Source organism: Molossus molossus, unplaced genomic scaffold (assembly GCF_014108415.1).
Source record: "Molossus molossus isolate mMolMol1 unplaced genomic scaffold, mMolMol1.p scaffold_m16_p_18, whole genome shotgun sequence".
Taxonomy (NCBI): Eukaryota; Metazoa; Chordata; class Mammalia; order Chiroptera; family Molossidae; genus Molossus; species Molossus molossus.
The window spans coordinates 2,093,040-2,111,562 of NW_023425353.1; the positions used below are offsets into that span (position 1 = coordinate 2,093,040).

Here is an 18,523-nt window from a genome sequence, read left to right on the forward strand (position 1 = left end):
AAACATGGAAATGTATTCTATGTTATACATAGTATCTTCACTAGATTTAAATGAGCACTAATATTACAGTAAAATATTAATGAAGTAGATGTTATACCTGCATTGTCCAGTAGAGCACCCATTAGCCACATAGATCTATTCAAATGTAAAGTAATTAAAACTGCATAAACTAGAGATCAGTTTCTCAGAGGCACTAACCTCATGTCAGGTCTCCGACAGCCATACGAACATGCAAAATTGAAGAGACAGAGCCTGCACTGTTGCTGCTGTTACTACTCTATTACTTTTGTGCAGTGTTTCTGTCTCCATTCATCTGGGCGCTGTAACAGTGCTGTAGAGGTGGCTTCCAGCACAGACAGCAATTTCTCAGTCCCAGAGGCTGGGCATCCAGGACCAGGTGCCAGCCTGGTGGGCTGGGGCGGGGGAGCTTGGTCCTGGTGTTCAGACAGAGGCACTCCCTGCTGCAGACAGAGCTCTCTTCCTCCTCCAGAGGGCACCTGTGCCGTCTCCAGCTTCACCCTGGTGTCCTCATCACTCCCAAAGGCCATGTCTCCTCGTGAAGCCACTCTGAACCTGGGGAGAACAGAGACACTCAGCTTGGCCAGCCCTGCACTGCCTCCGTCCCTTCTTCCCTCCGTCCCTTCGTCCCTACGTCCCTTCACCCCTTCATCCTTCCGTCCCTTCCCTCTGTCCCTCCGTCCCTTCATCCCTCCGTCCCTTCATCCCTCCGTCCCTTCGTCCCTTCGTCCCTCCGTCCCTTCACCCCTTCATCCTTCCGTCCCTTCCCTCTGTCCCTCCGTCCCTTCATCCCTCCGTCCCTTCATCCCTCCGTCCCTCCGTCCCTTCATCCCTTTATCCTTCCATTCCTTCTTCCCTCTATCCCAGGGGGCGGTGCTGGGCGTGGAGAGGAGTCTGACAGGACCCCGGGACCAGCACAGACGTTGGCCCTGCAGACCATACCGATGCCACCCGGCTGTCGGGAATCGTCGCAGCCGCCCCCCGCCCCCCCCCCCCCGCCCAGTTTTACGAGGAGACACACAGGGAGGGTCACTCAGTGCCCACGTGTGGTGAAGTGCGGGCTGGGCCATGTTGGCAAGGGACAGTGCTCAATATCATGGTAACATTTTCTAGCAGATGATTAGAACACTGAGAAAAATCTGTTTTGACTTGATAGAACTTAATGAGGATCTGATTTTTTTCTTTAATTCATTAATTTTATAATCTAGTGGCATAGTAAAGATCAATACTGGGTATATTAAACAAAGTGTTTTTCTTTTAAAGATATTCTGGAGTGTGTACAATAATATTCCTCCTGTGACTAGCCTGCCTTTGAGATGTAGTTATCATTTAATGCGAGGAGAGAGGCGGCCACTTTGGTAAGTGTCTGATGTTCACGCGAGGCTGGGGGGGGTGGCCGCCCGCACTGCACACTCTGCCGAAGGGCAGTGCCGCCCACGTTCCTCGGGGAAGCTCCTGCCTGATTGCGAAGTGAGCCCCTGCCCCCCCTGCTCCCGCTGCCCCCCCCCGGGCCCCGCCCAGTCTCCACAGAGAGGGCACACTCACCTCAGAGGGGCAATGCCGGCCGTGTGTGGGGCCCGCGCCACTGGGGTGTCTTTCACTTGCCAGGAAGGACTTTGGCAGTTGAGTGGAAAAGCTTCCAGACTGGTGGGGAGCAGAGGAAGACAGGTGTGGGGTCCATGCCTGTGGAGTGGTTGAGCAGATGGAGCCACCAAAGACGCCTCTCTCACGGGGACCACAGAAAGTGTGTGGGACGGACCCTGGCCTAGGGTCTGGGCAGGGGAGGGCATCCTTTTTTTTAATATGTTTTTCTTAATATCAAAGAAAGAAAGGGAGAGGGAGAGAAAAACATTGATGAGAAAGAACATCGACTGGCTGCCACCTGCACACCCCTCACTGGGAATTGACCCCCACAACCCAGGCATGTGCCCTAACCAGAAATTGAACCAGTGACCTCCTGGTACATGGGCTGTTGCTCAATTCACTGAGCCACACTGGCTGGGAGGCTGGGCGGGGTAGGGGGCATCCTTTAAAAAAAATGTTTTTATTGATTTTAGACACACAGGAAGAGAGAGAGAGAAACATTGATGAGAGAGAACATCAGTTGGCCGCCTCCTGCATGCCTCCCCCTCCGGGCATTTGGCCCACAACCTGGGCATGTGCCCTGACCGGGAATTCAACCGGCAACCTCTTGGTGCAGGGTCAGTGCTCAGCCACGGAGCCACACTGGCCGGGCATTGTCCTCCTTGAATGGCTCGGTGCAGTGGTGAAGGTGCTGCCCAGAAAGCCAGTCTGCCCGGGCTGGGGTCCCAGTCAGTAACACTTCCTTACATCATGTACCTTAACTGTTCTGAGTTACATACTCGTGAATAAAATGGGGATGTATGTCAGCTTCTTTGGTAGCAAGTGACAGGAACTAAATCTCAGCCAAAGAATGGAATTTTGGGCCCTGTACCTGAGAAGGGGCCGGGCTGCTCTCTGACAGGTAAGTGCTTGGAGTCACAGAACCGTGACACTCAGGTTTGCTCGGCTTCCTCCACTTGGGCGGTTCCAGGCCCTCCCACTGGTGGTGGCAGAGTGGCTCACATCCTCCAGGCTCGCACTTCACGAGTTTGTCACGGCAGCATTCACCAGCCCCGGGAAGACACCAGGGCCAGCGCTCCTTGGTCGCACGGTCACCTCTCATCCCTGGCAGGTCACAGGCATGAGGAGAGGCAGTGTCCCCTGGCCAATCCAGGCTGTGCAGTCACCCTGTCCGAATGGGCCTGGCATCAGAGTAGGGACAGGGGGCTCCTGAAAGGGACATCAGGGTGCTCTCAGAAGAGGAAGCAGGTAGGAAAGTGGGAGACACAGCAACTTCCCACCGAAGAGGCTGGGTCTCCTAACGGACCTCAGATCCAAGGCCGCTGTCCCACTATTGAAATGTGAAGACCTGCACACAGGTGGGACGCTGTATTAACTGTCCACCCAGGTCATCCAGGGGGCCTCACGGTGCCACCTGCTTGGGCCTGGAACCTGGGTCCCCCACGGTCCCTGCCTGTGGCCTCCTGCTTTCTCCTCCCATCCTCACCCCTTCTTCTTCCCTCTGCTGCGTTTCCATTAGAGGGCCAGGAGAGTTCACTGAGGAACGCTGCTTGTTTTTTGTTTTTAATGCCATCTGTTGTTAAAGTCGTTGTGCACAACCACTGAATCCTTGAGTATAACTGTAGCCGTTGGTCTTTGATCCAGGGAGGAGGAGAGTAATGCAAAGGGCGGCGTGTGGAAGATGAAAGTCCCCAAGGACAGCACGGTAGGTGTGCTCTGACCCTTTTCTGGAACTGGCTGAGCCTGGGGTTGTGGTGGCAAATGGTGACATCATGTGCTTTTCAGAGAGCCTGCTGGTCACCTCAGAACAGGGCTGGGAGGTGCTATCTCGACCCTGCTGGTTTTCTGCCACACGCTGTCCCCTGGCTGTCAGTCACACACGTGGCGTAGCACTTGTCACATGGTGGGAGGAGCTGAGTGCCTGACCCTTCCACAGAAAGCTCACTGTCGTCATGGGGATCGTTTCGTCACCACCCATGACCAACAAGTGGGTGTTGCTTTTACAAAGCGAGAAGCAGCGACCTTCCCACTGAAGGCTTGTCCTGCCTCCACTGGAGGAGAGTGTTTCTGAGAATGACCATGGCGTGGAGAGGGGGATGCTGGGAGGTTCCACCTGAGGCTGGTGGGAACTGGTTGGAGGAGTGAATTGCCTGGGCCGCTGCCAAGCCTGGGGAACCCCGATTTCTCAGGAGTGGGTGGGCTCTCCTGTATCCTGCCGACGGAAAGTGAGTGTTCGGGTCTGTCCCTGAGCCCTGGGAAACCGAAAGCTTCTTTGAAAACAGATGAAAGGGCAAATGCTGCTCTTTCTTAGCTTTCCACGGCCTTTTCACGTGGTGAGCTCAGAGGACCGACACGTGGGTCTGCACAGGACCTTTCTCTCTCAGCACCTACAGATCTCCCAGACTTACTTGTTAGAGACGCATGCTGCTAGTCAAGAGGTAGAGCTCCAAGATCTGCCTGATATTTGGCAAACAATAAAAATATCAGGGGAGTGGACTACCCGTCAAGTCAGGAAGGCCTATGAATCCACTGTCCCCTTAAAAAGGAGAGAAAGCGGATGGTGTAAGAGGAGAAATGTAAGGTTTTTAAAATTTCAGTAAGAACGAGTTTTTCTTTTCATGTGATTTTCTGACACTTGACTTTGAATTCTGGTAGAAACAATCATGCTGCCAACTTTCCATGAAGAGGCCGAAAGGCCTGTCTGTCCTGCCCTGGTGAAGTCCACATGGACACATCCAGCCCCAAATAATCCCGTCTGCACCACCATCACCTGAGCCGTGCACGCCCCATTGTCAGCGAGGGCGAGGCCCGTGGCCAGCCTCGTCTGCACCCAAACAGGACAGGGACTCCGCCTTCCCCAGCTTCCCCCCGCCCCCTCCGCTTCACCACCAGCAGTGTGAGACCAGCTGCAGCTGGGACAGACAGAAAATGGAAGGGATGGCTTCTAGATGGGAGACAAGTAGACCAGAAGGGAAGTCTAGGAAAGAGAAAAGAAAACCCTTCTTGAGACTAACAGGTCACAATGCTTAACTGCTGTCATCTGGGCTAAAAATTCAGCTAGGCTGCTTCCAGCTCCTTAGGGGGTAATAATAAACACGATTGTTGTGGTTGACCTGTAGGCAGGCCCTGGCGAAAGCAGACACAGCTGTTTATGGAGCAGCTGCGTCCATTGGCTACAATCACAGGGCCAAGTCCTTGGACCCCATTTGTTGACTAATTTATGGCCACGGCAACCCTGGGAGGTCGGGCCCTGTTATCACTCCATGTTCGCCTGTGGAGACAGGCTCAGAGAGCCCGATAACCTGCCCTGGTTCACAGGTACAAGCAGCCTGACGGGCTTCAAACCCGGTTCTGGGAGAATTCAGAGCCTGTGGGCCAGGGCAAGGAGAATAGATGGGACTAAGAACTTCCCAGGGGGGAATAACTGGAAGAACGTTCAGGCTTTCAATAACCTGTTTGTTGGATGGCATTAGTAGATCTTGAGTAGAAAGGACTCCATTGTTCTCGCTGGTAGGAGGTAGACAGGCCATGCAGTAACCCTCCTGGGGGATGCGCACACAGGCTGATGACCACTGTCACTCGGAGACAGTCTGTCGTGAGGGGTGGAGATTTGCACGTGTCTAGTATTCAATGACCCAGAAGTGCGAAGTGTTCTTTACTTGTGTAAGCTTTGAAGTACTTTATAAACTGCAGGGAAGACAGAGGAGAGGGTTTAAAAGGAAGATGTTGCTAACAGTACTCACGGTAGCTGTGGATGTGAGGCAGGGAGAGGTGAAGAAATCAGTTACGTCACTGAAGGCATCCCCCATTGTCTGAATGTCATCAGGGGCTTCGCTAGAAATTAGCTTTGTGACTTAGGACACAAGGTCTTTGGACACGAAGTCTGTGACTCTGGATCACTGCATCTGTCAGTTTTGGGGACAACGCACACCACTGTGCGTGTTGACTCCTGCACTGTGGAGGTGTAGGCTCTGGACTCGGGTGTGGAGAGTGTGCATGAAGCTGAGGAAAGCGGGACTTCTTGGCTATAACTGTCTAAAAGTATATATATATGTTGTGTTCTTTGGTTTTGTTTCTGTTTCTCATTCTTTCCCACCCCAGTCCACAGTTTGGAAAGAGTTGTTGTTAGCGGCTGTCGGGGAGCAGTTCGCGGACTGCGCCGCAGCAGGTAAAGAGCCGTGGCCGCCGTGTGCTTGCTGCCCACTCACCACTCAGCTTCGTGCGTTTGACTCGCTACATGTTTTGAAGTCGTTTATTTTGTAACTTTGAAGTCACTTCCTTTTTTTCATGTGATGTGGCATTTACTGTTATGTGTATGTACACATGCACATTTATGTCTGCGTACACTACATATACATCTGTGTACATGCACATGTATGTTCCCTCCTAACTCATCATGAGAGTATCTGATCATCTGTCCAAAATAAATAGGCGGAAAGAAAAGAAAATTTGGTATCAGTTGGGCTCTTAACACAGCTTGTGGTTGGTTTTCTGTTCTCATTCTTCCAGGGGGGCGCTGCAGTTAGTCCAGGGCTGTCCGTGGGTCGTCCGGGGCCGTCCGCGGGTTGTCCGGGGCTGTCCGTGGGTCGTTCGGGGCCGTCCGCGGGTTGTCCGGGGCTGTCCGTGGGTCGTTCGAGGCCGTCTGCGGGTTGTCCGGGGATGTCTGCGGGTCATCCGGGGCTGTCCATGGGTCATCCAGGGCTGTCTGCGGGTCGTCCGGGGATGTCTGCAGGTCATCCGGGGCTGTCCATGGGTCATCCAGGGCTGTCTGCGGGTCATCCGGGGATGTCTGCGGGTCATCCGGGGCTGTCCATGGGTCATCCGGGGCTGTCCATGGGTCATCCGGGGCTGTCTGCAGGTCATCCGGGCTGTCCATGGGTCATCCAGGGCTGTCTGCGGGTCATCCAGGGCTGTCTGCGGGTCATCCAGGGCTGTCCATGGGTCATCCGGGGCTGTCCATGGGTCATCCAGGGCTGTCCATAGGTCATCCAGGGCTGTCTGCGGGTCATCCAGGGCTGTCCATGGGTCATCCGGGGCTGTCCATGGGTCATCCAGGGCTGTCCATAGGTCATCCAGGGCTGTCTGCGGGTCATCCAGGGCTGTCCGCGGGTCATCCGGGGCTGTCTGCGGGTCATCCAGGGCTGTCCATGGGTCATCCGGGGCTGTCCATGGGTCATCCGGGGCTGTCTGCGGGTCGTCCGGGGCTGTCCATGGGTCATCCGGGGCTGTCCATGGGTCATCCGGGGCTGTCCATAGGTCATCCAGGGCTGTCTGCGGGTCATCCAGGGCTGTCCATGGGTCATCCGGGGCTGTCCGCGGGTCATCCAGGGCTGTCTGCGGGTCATCCAGGGCTGTCCATGGGTCATCCGGGGCTGTCCATGGGTCATCCAGGGCTGTCTGCGGGTCATCCAGGGCTGTCCATGGGTCATCCAGGGCTGTCCATGGGTCATCCAGGGCTGTCCATAGGTCATCCAGGGCTGTCTGCGGGTCATCCAGGGCTGTCCATGGGTTATCCGGGGCTGTCCGCGGGTCATCCGGGGCTGTCCATAGGTCATCCGGGGCTGTCCATGGGTCATCCGGGGCTGTCCACGGGTCATCCGGGGCTGTCCATAGGTCATCCAGGGCTGTCTGCGGGTCATCCAGGGCTGTCCATGGGTCATCCGGGGCTGTCCGCGGGTCATCCAGGGCTGTCCATGGGTCATCCAGGGCTGTCCGCGGGTCATCCAGGGCTGTCCGCGGGTCATCCAGGGCTGTCTGCGGGTCATCCGGGGCTGTCCGCGGGTCATCCGGGGCTGTCCATGGGTCATCCAGGGCTGTCTGCGGGTCATCCGGGGCTGTCCATGGGTCATCCGGGGCTGTCCATGGGTCATCCAGGGCTGTCTGCGGGTTGTCCGGGGATGTCTGCAGGGAGGTGGGCCTCATTCCTTCGGAGCCTCTCGGCTCCTTACCCTCCCGCCTGGTCCTCCCTTCATCCCTGCTCAAAGGGAGCAGTAAAGGAAAGGCAGGAGGCACCCACACTGTTAGCTGGGACTCCCCACAACTGAGGCTAAAATATGAGATCTTCAGAACTTGACTTTGAAGACCGTTTTCAAACACTGAGGGAACGTCTGAGAGCCCTGTGAGTCCGTTTCTCTTCTGCTCTGTTGCCAATCATGAAATCACTCAGAAAGGGGAATTGAATTGCTTGCTTTAAGTTTTGTTTTTCTTGGTAATTCCTTCTGGATGCTTCTGATGTAACATTTAGAACAAAATGTTTCCTGTGCAGCTTCCAGTCATGACTCTGCTCTAATGAAATGTGCTGACTAATCCGCAGGCGTGTGGGAACCGGGGAGCCGGGCCCCAGCTGTGCGGGCTCCGCGCACGCGCTCCCGAGAACCACGCTCGCTTTGCTTTCTCCTCACACCACCTTTTTATTCACACACCTGGGTGAGAAGAAATTGTCTTAAAAATACAGATTCCTTGCCCTGACCCGTGTTGCTCAATGGTTAGAGCGTTGGCCCGCAGATCAGAGTCTCGGGTTTGGTTGCCGCTAAGGGCACGTACCTCAGTTGCGGTTTGTCCCCAGCCCCGATTGAAGTCGTGTGGGTGGCAGCCACTCGATGTGTCCCTCTCACATCAATGTTTCTCTCTCTCTCTTCCTCCCTCCTTCCCTTCTGCTCTATCTGAAGATAAATGGAAACATATCCTCTGGTGAGCATTAAAAAAAAAATAGATTCCTTTTATTTTAATAGGGAGTGGTTAGCAGTTTCACAGTGTGCAGCCAAAATGTGTCCTGGGTATAATTATAAATGCAGAAATCCCTGGGAGAGGAAGTTTTCCATGTGAACTATTCCTGTTTCCAGAACCAGGGAAAATTATCCAAGTAATGGTAGATAGTCAGGATGAGTAAAGGAGACCTGTTGTTCTGCGGTTGGTTCAGGAAAGGGGAGCCCCTTGTCTGTCAACCATCCGTCTCCCATGAGCCTGGCTCTGCCACGCAGACCAGGTCAGCTCCCCGTCCAGGGCCAGCCTGGCTCTGCCACGCAGACCAGGTCAGCTCCCCGTCCTGGGCCAGCCTGGCTCTGCCACGCAGACCAGGTCAGCTCCCCGTCCAGGGCCAGCCTGGCTCTGCCACGCAGACCAGGTCAGCTCCCCGTCCAGGGCCAGCCTGCTGCAGACCGAGCTCCTCCCAGCTCTGATGCCTGTGCTGCAGCACCCTGTGAGTCGGGGTCTGCTGACTGCCTCTGCTGTGCTGGCCCATGTCTACTAATGGACCTGCCCTTGGTAAGAGTGGCAGCCTTTTCCCTGTCTTTCCTGAAAGTGCGGTGCCAGTGGGCTCTGCCCAGTGACCAGGAGCCAGGCCACACTGAGACACCAGTTGTCAGCACCTCCGGCACCCTCGCCAAAGCGTAAATGTGGGCCATGTCAGAAGCCTGGAGAACGTGGATATTTTCCTAAAACACAGATCTGGCAACTTCGTGACCGTTCTTGAGAGTGGTGAGCTGTGTCTTCATGCAGTGACTGTGTTCACGCAAAATGGGACGTGACTGAGCCCCGCAAGGGCACTGTGGGTGTGGCCGAAACACACACTCTGCGGGCCAGCGCTCTGGGAGCGCGGCCAGGCTCTTCGTGTTCTGAAGGTTGTTACATGCGACACACAATGAGAGAGCGCACAAGCCCCAATGCGCATAGCTTGACAGATATTCACACAGTGAACAGATCTCTGTGGGGAGCACATCAAGGGGCAGAAAGAACATCCACCTCCCAGAACCCTCTTTGTTCCCCCTACCCCAAACATGCCACCAACCCACTTCCAGCATCAGGGGCCAGTTTTACCTGCTTTCAAACATTTGTGTAAATGGAACCATTTAGGGCCACATCTTGAGTGTTTAGCTGGACCAGAATTATTTAATAAGGAAAGAAAGAAGAGGGACTGAGGGAGAGAATTAAGGAGGAAAGAAAGGAATTATTTTAGTAAAGATGAATTCCTTTAGTAAATTGGACATGTGCTTTTTAAATTGTATCTAAATACTAGAATGTTTTAACTTGCAGAAGACCATTGGAAGACCTGATGCCATTAATTATTTAGATTTACAGATTTGCAACAAACTGGGCAAAGCATATTTACTAAAGCAACATCTAATCTTGATGCTTACCTTTCTCCTTTTACGTACTGGTGCTGAGTGTCCAAGTGCAGAGAGCTGGCCCTAATCAATATGTCAGGAGCATGTGAACCAGGAGTTGAAGTCTTCACTCCTGTCATTGGGCTGCAGGTCAGTGCGCGCAGAGCGGGCTGCAGGTCAGTGCGCGCAGAGGGGGCTGCAGGTCAGATCCGTGCTCGCAGAGCGGGCGGCAGGTCAGGTCCGTGCGCGCAGAGCGGGCTGCAGGTCAGGTCCGTGCGCGCAGAGCGGGCTGCAGGTCAGGTCCGTGCGCGCAGAGCGGGCGGCAGGTCAGGTCCGTGCGCGCAGAGCGGGCGGCAGGTCAGGTCAGTGCGCGCAGAGCGGGCTGCAGGTCAGGTCAGTGCGCGCAGAGCGGGCTGCAGGTCAGGTCAGTGCGCGCAGAGCGGGCTGCAGGTCAGTGTGCACAGTGGGCTGCAGATATTGTGCACAGAGCGGGCTGCAGGTCAGGTCAGTGCGCGCAGAGCGGGCTGCAGGTCAGGTCAGTGCGCGCAGAGCGGGCTGCAGGTCAGGTCCGTGCGCGCAGAGCGGGCTGCAGGTCAGTGTGCACAGTGGGCTGCAGATATTGTGCACAGAGCGGGCTGCAAGGGAATGTGTGCGAGGACAGCAGCACCTTACAAGCAGCCATTCTGAGATACCTGCTGTCCCCAAATATCCAGAATGGCGTCGTTGTTAAGACCTTGTTGATTCACATGGATGAATGCTTTAACGTCCATCTACTGCAGGACCGTCACAGCATAGCACGCTCCAAAGATGTGTCCTCGTCCTTTATACACAGTCCTGACACAGAGATGGTCCTGGATTCTCTGGCCCTCAGTGAAGAGCCCACACGGCATGGGGATGATGGCTGGAGGAAGCCCTGGAACAGGCAGACCTGGGAGGGAAGAGACAAACCGCAGAAAGAGCACCTGGGAAGGCACAGGCCTCCAGTTGGTGCTGAGGCAGATGGTGCTGCCACCCCAAGACACCTGAACGCGTGGCAGGAAGTCAGGAGAAATACTTGCTGTTTTCAACTGAAACAGTCAAGCATCTAGGAAAAGTTCATTTGAGTTCATTTGGCTTTCAGAGGACAGAGTTATGCAACTCATTTTAGAAAAAGTCTCATCGAAACAGTAAGAAATAGTCAAGAAGCTTTGGTAACGTGTTAAAAGGGGTAAATTACTTATCTGGAAAATGTGTTTGGCCAGAACACTTGGTTTATCTAAGTCCCTGGTGAAACGTGATGTCATTGCTATGGCTCTCGCCCAGTAACGTGCTGTTTGTCCAACAATTCTCCTTAGAAACAAATATTTATTGTGGGTTCTCTTGTGCCACCTTCTCTTCATCACCCTACTCGTGAGCCACAGGTAGAACAGTGAGCGCCTAGAGAGCGCAGCTGAAGTGTCTCCCCTTCTCCTTCCCTCTGCCCTCAGGCGACGAGGTGGTCGGAGTCAGCGTCAGCATCCGCGACCGAGACGACCTGGTCCAGGTCTGGAATGTGAAGGCCTCGCTCGCGGGCGAGGCGACCGTGCTGGAGAAGATCTATGGCCTGCTGCCGCGCACGTCCTTTAGAGCCGTGTTTTATAAACGTGAGTGCTTCGTTTCCCGTGACTGCCTCTTAGATGATTGTCATGCCTTTAAACACAGAAACAGTGTTGCAGATGAGGTGCAGGCAGAATCATTTGAAATTCTATAATCTAGAAAATATTTCAATAACATGTTTAATATAAAAAGGTTAGTCTCAGAAATTAGAAGGAGATTTAATTCTTGCCTAAATACATGGATCTGAAAAAAGAGATACATGTTGTATGTATCATTTCAAACATTTAAACCTGATCTTAAATTTGTCATTCTCAGAAAAATTTACCTTCTATTTGAAGCAACAATAACAAAAATGTTACTATATGAGCTGGCAGGTGGATATTCAATCATCCCTTCCTAAACAGGAGTTTAGAATGTGTAACGTGTGTTTGGAGGACTCTTCCAAGCACAGGGATGATTGAACGCCCTACCGAGATGCTCAGCTTCCTCATCACGCACGACCCTGACAGGACTGAGGGAGATTCACGCGCAGGTGAAACATTAAAAGTGTGAATAGCTGTGTGGGCCCATTGTTTCCATCATGGTTCATGTTCATTGCCTTTGTGTGCTCTTTTGAACAGTCATTTTTGTCCTGATGAGATCAGCTTAGTGCTATCAAACCAGTTTGGTGGCTCAAACTCCAGGCACCACTTCATCAGTGAGACAGCGCGAAGCCTCGACAGCCCTTCCCAAGGGTGACAAATGTCCCGTTTCCCAAACTGTTCAGAAAGTCAATAACCCAGTTCTTTCACCGACTGCATTTCATTGACTCTGAGAAGCCCTGACACGTCTCATTTCAGTGTCACTGAGGGGAGCACGAGGCCCCCACTGAAACTGACACAGGCGGTTCCCAGGGTGCCTCTGGGAGAGGTCTCAGCACTGCTGAGCACTCAGTGCCCCCGCCCCGCCCCTCGCCAGGAAGGCGGGAGTCACATCCTGCCAGCGGCCAGGTGGCTGGACCCCAGCAGTGAGGTGCAGCAGGTGCTGTGGGTCCCCAGGTGCTTGCCTGGAGCCTGAGACGACGGGCACAGGAGAGGGCACCGCACCCTTGCAGACACACTGTTTGTTCCTTCGGGAACGTTCATTGTATTTCCAACCCAGATGTTGATGGGACGGTCTTCCTTCTTCTCCACAAGACCGGCCACAGGGAATGCTCTGGAAGTGTGTCTGCCACTTAGGCGGGCCGAACGCTCCACTCACCAGGGGAGAGCAGTTTGGGGTCTTGTCAGGCACTCTGGACTCCGTGCCACTTCAACCGCGTGACCTTGTGCAGGTCACAGCTTCCCATCCTCCACTTTCTCACCTAACTGAGAGGAAGTTGGTCTTAAATGATCTCCAAGGACCCTTCTACTTCAAAATTACACGATTACACTTGCAGGTGACATGTGGGTTGGCAGCAGGTGCAACGGGACATGAGTGTCCATTAGCTCATTGGCCACAGGGCTGTTCAGCTGCTGTCAGGGAGGACGCAGTCCTTGGGTGACACTGAACAGAAATGGTCCCTGTTCAGCTTCTGTGACAGGCAGGCTCTTGAGAGGGGGAGGTGCAGCTTGGCCACTTGAATCCAGCTGAGTGGACCCCTAAGAAGAGATACCAGTGTGACGTCTGTGGGTAATACAGAGCTGGAAATTCCTATTTTAATGGCATAAATTAACATTTAAAGATGCAAAAATTATTCAAAGAAAAATTTGAATCGGGAAAGTAGAAGCGACTCCTCATTTCATCCGAAGCAGGCAGTCCCTCACTCGTGGGGCTCTCGCCCGTGCTGCGGGGCGCTGCTCAAAGCTGAGGCTGGGCCTGCCGAGGAGCAGCTGGGCGTGAGCAGCTGGAAGCGGGGTTCGGGGTGGCGCCTGCAGGCTTCACGGGCCGCCCAGGAGTCGGGGTGGCGCCTGCAGGCGTCACGGGCCGCCCAGGGACTCGGGGTGGCGCCTGCAGGCTTCACGGGCCGCCCAGGGACTCGGGGTGGCACCTGCACGCTTCACGGGCCGCCCAGGACTTGGGGTGGCGCTCCTTTACAGGGCGCAGAGCCCAGCGATGCACGGGCTTCCCAGCAGGGCGGATGAGAACGGGGCTGTTGATAAGTTATATGTGATTTTAGATAAAGGTGGGTGGTTTGACCAAGAAACTCTCAATGTGCAGAAAGCCCTTTCCCCACATTTTGTTAGATTATTTCGAGTAGCTCAGTGACAGATGCCTCTTCCGAAGTGAGGATGGTCTAGAGCAGAGGTTGGCAGGCTGCAAACCCAGCCAGCCTGGCCGCTCTCCGCCTGATTCTGTGCAGGCTCCCGTGAGAGTGGGTGCAGCTTCCCGAGCTGGGGAAGCAGGCGAGCTGCAGCCCGTGCACACTGTGCGACGTGTGTCGTGTCCGCTGCGCGGGCCTGCACAGTGCCGCTGGGCACGGATCACTTGGGGCCGCTGCATGAGGCAGCAGCAGAGCCGGTCATTGGCACAGGGTCCCTGTGGCCTGCAAAGCCTAAAACATTTATTTTTTGCACCTTTCCAGAAAACGTTTGCTGAGTCCTGGGTTTGAGCATTTCTATATTCCCTCTCTGCCAAGCCGAGGCAAACCGAGCTTCCTCTGCTTCCCAGGACTCCCCAGTTCTGTGCCCTTCCCCTGTCCCATGGCCAGCAGCAACTCAGTGTCCCTCACGCCAGAAGTGATACAGTCGGGCATAGTGCCTCTCTCTTGATTCGATCCTCGGAGCCCGGCGTCACTGTGAGGTCATGGCCCCTGGGCGACCAGCCTCACTGTATATTTTATTGCAAAGCAAACCAGGTTTTCTTCTGTGTCTGCTCTGAAAAATCTTCCTGACAAAGAAAAAAAGCATAAAAACTGAAATATTTATAGTTTTCCTTGTGAAAAATGTTCAATTAAATCATTTTGGATTATAAGCCACCCTTGAGAGAGCTCAGGTGTGCTTCTCCCAAAGTTCTGTGCAAGGGAAGAAAAGGTGGGGCGATCCTGAGGACAGGGTGGGCCCCTCTCAGGGCCCCTCCCCACCCCGGCCTGAAGAATTCAGTCCTTGTGAGAAGCAGAGAGTTGGAGGGGCTGCAAGGGTGGATGGGCCAGTGCACCTGTGCCTTCCTCGCTGCTTCCTGTGGTGGGCAAAGCTCAGGTAACCTGACTTGCCCTTGGTTATCGGACCCCAGCCACAGAGCCACTGAGAGAAGAGCCCTGTGCTTCACGATGGTGGAGAACCAGGTCCCTGAGCACCCAGCCTCGCCCTGGGCCGTGGAGGGCGTGGTGGACTCCACAGGCCTCCCTTCCCACTCCACTCGCTGAAGTTTTCAGTCTTTGAAAAATAGTTTTGATAATTTTTTATTCTAGAGTTTTTACATTGTAATTAGTAATTTTACAAGCCTGACAATAGGGCTGGGAGGGAAAATCACTCTTGGGAAAAGGAAAAGGCCCCTCATTTTATGAAACCTCATCTCCCACACAGGGTGTTCAGGGGGGGACATGATTATTACCACCCTTGTGTTTTTTTCTGTTTTGTTTTATTTTTGTCCTACTTTATTTTTAAAGATAGGCTTGTGAATGGTCCTGTCTCGGGTAAGATGGGGCCCCTCCTTCCCTGCATTCTGTGGGTGCATTTTCCCTGCAGCCCTTGCTCAGAGCCCGACGTGTTCTCTGCGTCAGCCTGTCGGTCGCTCAGCGTCCAGTGCAGCAGAGGGCAGCAGCCTGCCCCCTGCTGGTCCGGTCCTCGCCATCACGTCTCAGGAAAGGAGGCTCAGCCAGCAGTCGCTGGCACAAAGTGTTTTAGTTCTTGCCAACATTTGGGGAAACTGAATGAGGTGGATGCCTTAGAGAAGGGTTGCCCCATCCTTTGCTCAAAGTTTTCTTTCCTTTTTTTCTTTTTTGTTTTTTTCTGTCCTTTAGCCCATGAAGAGCATCATGCTTTTGAAGGTGGACGTGGAAACCCTAATTGCACTCTGTAAAGAATTCTTTGTCCTTTGCTGAGTGGTTTTGGAAACGGTCTTAACAGGAGGGAGAGTGACGAGAAGACTTGCCGAAGTCCGATGCTGTCGCTTTAGAGTGGGTTTCTGTCATTGCAGATGGGCACTTAGGACTTGGAGTGGCAGGTGGGGTGCGGCTGGGGGTTTCTACCGTCACATTGCTTTTGTCTATTGTTACTTTCTAAATTGTGTTTTTTTCACTCCAGTTTTTATTTTGCCCTTTTAAATTCCTTATTCGGTCTCATTATTTTTTTGTACACTCCCCTTTCATTGAGGCACAAGAAATCATTCTCCTTTTAAGCAGCTGCACATACCTGGTTCATGAGAACGTACATAGTCCCGACGGCCTGCGGGCACCACCCTGAGCCCGAGAGGCCGTGGGCGGGCCTGTCCTGACGGTCACACTCCTGTGTTCTGTGCACAGGGCATTGTTTCTTCTGTCCTGGGGAAACAGAAACACACTGAGTCAGGTTTTGTACTGACAGCACACGCATCTTGGATTTCTTCTATTTAAAAACTTTTTTATTAGCTATAAAAGGAAAGTAATAATCGGGTTGCCTACCATGAAAACTGTAATCACAGTTGAGTATCAGGATACACATCGAACTCTAGGTGTGGACGCTGTGAACATAATTCTAACCAGAATCTCAATTTGGCCTTCTTAAAGCAAGGTTTAAAACAGTAACAAGGGATTTCTCCAAATAAGAAGCCTTATACATCTGACTTAAAGAGGAGGGAACACTTTAATTGTTTGAATGAAGCGTCTTCCAGATTTTGGAGGTGTACCTACTTAGGGCGCTCCACATCAATCTGACACATTTTGTTAAATGACCCCTTCCTGCTCCTGTCGGATGTAATTTCCAGTGATTAGCAGTCCCCCAAAACGGGCAGCTCTCCCTTGCCTTTTTGTTTAGGAGCAGGAAGTTAAATCTCATTTCCAGGATAAATGTGAACATTCACAACATTGAACTTCGAATGCGTATGTGTTCGTATTAATTTTTGGAATTGTATATACTGCACCACGTCACCAAAGAGTGCGGTTCTAGTAGCAGGACAGCCGCCCTCTGGACACGGAGACTGTTCAGGTGCCTGTGTGTCCCCCCAGCCCCCCGGCATGCCCGCTCCTTCTGTCCCACCTGGAAGAGGCAGGTCATCTGAAGATGCCGCCTCCTGCTGGTGGTTTGGAGTCAGGGCTGCTGGCACACGCTCACGCAGTAGGCAGAAGGGCCCCAGCTCGGAACGTCCCTTCCCGGGATCTCTCATTCCCCTTGCAGTGCTGACCAGCAGAGACATGGAGTGTCCTGCGAGCCCAGCCTGCGTCTGCAGACACAGCTCTTCACTCAGACCCTAAAGGACTGTCACCGCATCTGTCACGAACGCCGCGCCCTCCACTGGCATCACTGCCCACATCGGCCACAGTAACAAGCATCACACAGCAGTTTTCTTAAATGCTTTGTTCTAAACTTGAGTTTCTGTAGTGACTTTAAAATGAGATATCATACCCATTTTTCAAAAGCCTGGAACTTGTTTCTTTAAATATTGTACTAACATCCAACTTGTTTTTATTATTCATCAAGAATTTTAAAAATTATTCTGGACATGAATAAAAATCTTTTTTATAATATAAATATTTTTCTGATAGATTAGAAAAAGGATATAATTGACTTATCTTCATTATAATTGTCATGTATACTTCTATAAGTAAAGGGATTTTGAAGTATTTTTATTTTTGAACATTATTTAAAGGCATTGTGATGATATGTTCAACTTTTGCATGTATGTAGCTTTGGAAGTAAAAAATAAAATAAATAGGAATGTTAGGCTCACACTGATGTTTCCTAGCTTATATTGTTTACGCTCATGAAGCAGGAATTGACACGCCAGGCAGGGTTTTGACCAGAGGGCTTGTGCAGCTATTTCTGACCCTGTGGAAAATACCAACTGTGAGAAGGATTTAATTTGTCTAAGTTAAGAACCTATCATCTAAATTACTTGAAGAGAGGATTTTGTCAGATTTTGCTTTTGAAAATGCTTTAATTGAATATTTAGTTCAAAAGAGACGTGTATGAGCGAAGCTGATTAACCAGTTTAAGAACCTCACGTTACCTTGGATGAGGAGGCCAGTGCTCTTCCGAGACACACGGGACATGCTGTGGGGTGTGACTCTGATGTCGGGCGTGTCCCCCACGGCCAGTGCTGGGGCGTGTCCCCCTCGGCCAGTGCTGGGGAAGGGGACCTTTCAGTGGAAGTCTGGTGTTCTCAGCCAAGTCCTGGCAGGTGCAGCCTCACCTCCCCACAGACACGCACAGGAGCCACAGGCTCACCTTCTTGTCTTTGTAAACCCTCAGGGTCTGGGATGAAGAGCCAGGGACTCTGAAACCAGTCTGTTTTTGCACCTCCCATTATTTCTAGGTTGTCAGTGCTCAGGGCTTCACCATTTACCCCAAGAAGGCACACCTGCTAGGTAAGGGCGGCCAGAGTGTTCAAAGTGACTGGCTGGGTCCCCATTTTCTTTGGAAGCACCAGAAGTGCTGACTTCAGGGGAGGTGGCCTTCCCTGCTCCTCCCCTGGTGCCCGCTTCTGAGATGAGGGGACAGTTCACAGGAACGTGCGCCTTCATCCTGACGTGGCTGTTAAAGTTGTGCAGCAGGTGACGAGAAACGATGAGAAGAAAACAAGTCTAATACACATGAAAGGAGTTTATCCTCACTCTGACCTCAACTTGCTTCTTGAATTTCCCTCATGTACACAGTCACAAGACTTGATAGTTGAAAGAAGTTTTGAATAAAATAGAGTCCACTAGATACAATGTACAACCTGACCACAGAACCGTCCCCAAATCTGTCCTTTGTTAAGGACATGGGGCCAGCAGGCGGCAGAGCTGGGCACTGGAGTCTGCAGGCCAGATCCAGCCCTGGATTCCTTAGGCCAGAAACACGCCAAGCCTGTCAGCCAAGTCCCCAGTCGAGCACTAGGTCTCTGATCCAGTTGGGCCACTGATGAGCCTGGATACGTAATGAAACTTCTTCCTTGTCATAACAGCCTTCACTGGTCCCACTCCCTCTGTGACCGCAGCACTGGCCCAGGGCGGTGTTTGAAAGGAGCCTGGTTAGCACAGGAGACAGCCGTCCTGGGAGAGCCCCCGTGTGCTCCCACAGAGCTCGCCGGGGCCGTCACATGGTGGCGCTGCCTTCCAGCCTGCGCTCCAGCGCGGCGCGCAGCCCTGTGGGGCGCCGAGGCTCCTGCGT

General features: G+C 52.9%; 1 protein-coding gene across 1 annotated transcript in view; it reads left to right on the plus strand.

Moving 5' to 3' along the window:
* The window catches only part of EIF4E3 (eukaryotic translation initiation factor 4E family member 3), a 54,404-nt gene extending 37,579 nt beyond the window's left edge, over nt 1-16,825 (plus strand). The window contains exons 3-7 of the mRNA XM_036267436.1: nt 1,282-1,376; nt 3,247-3,307; nt 5,704-5,770; nt 11,171-11,326; nt 15,199-16,825. Of these exons, the coding sequence (XP_036123329.1) occupies nt 1,282-1,376; nt 3,247-3,307; nt 5,704-5,770; nt 11,171-11,326; nt 15,199-15,257 (438 nt within the window). The 3' untranslated portion in view covers nt 15,258-16,825. The remainder of the gene's footprint in view (nt 1-1,281; nt 1,377-3,246; nt 3,308-5,703; nt 5,771-11,170; nt 11,327-15,198) is intronic.
* The last annotated feature ends 1,698 nt before the right edge of the window (nt 16,826-18,523 follow it).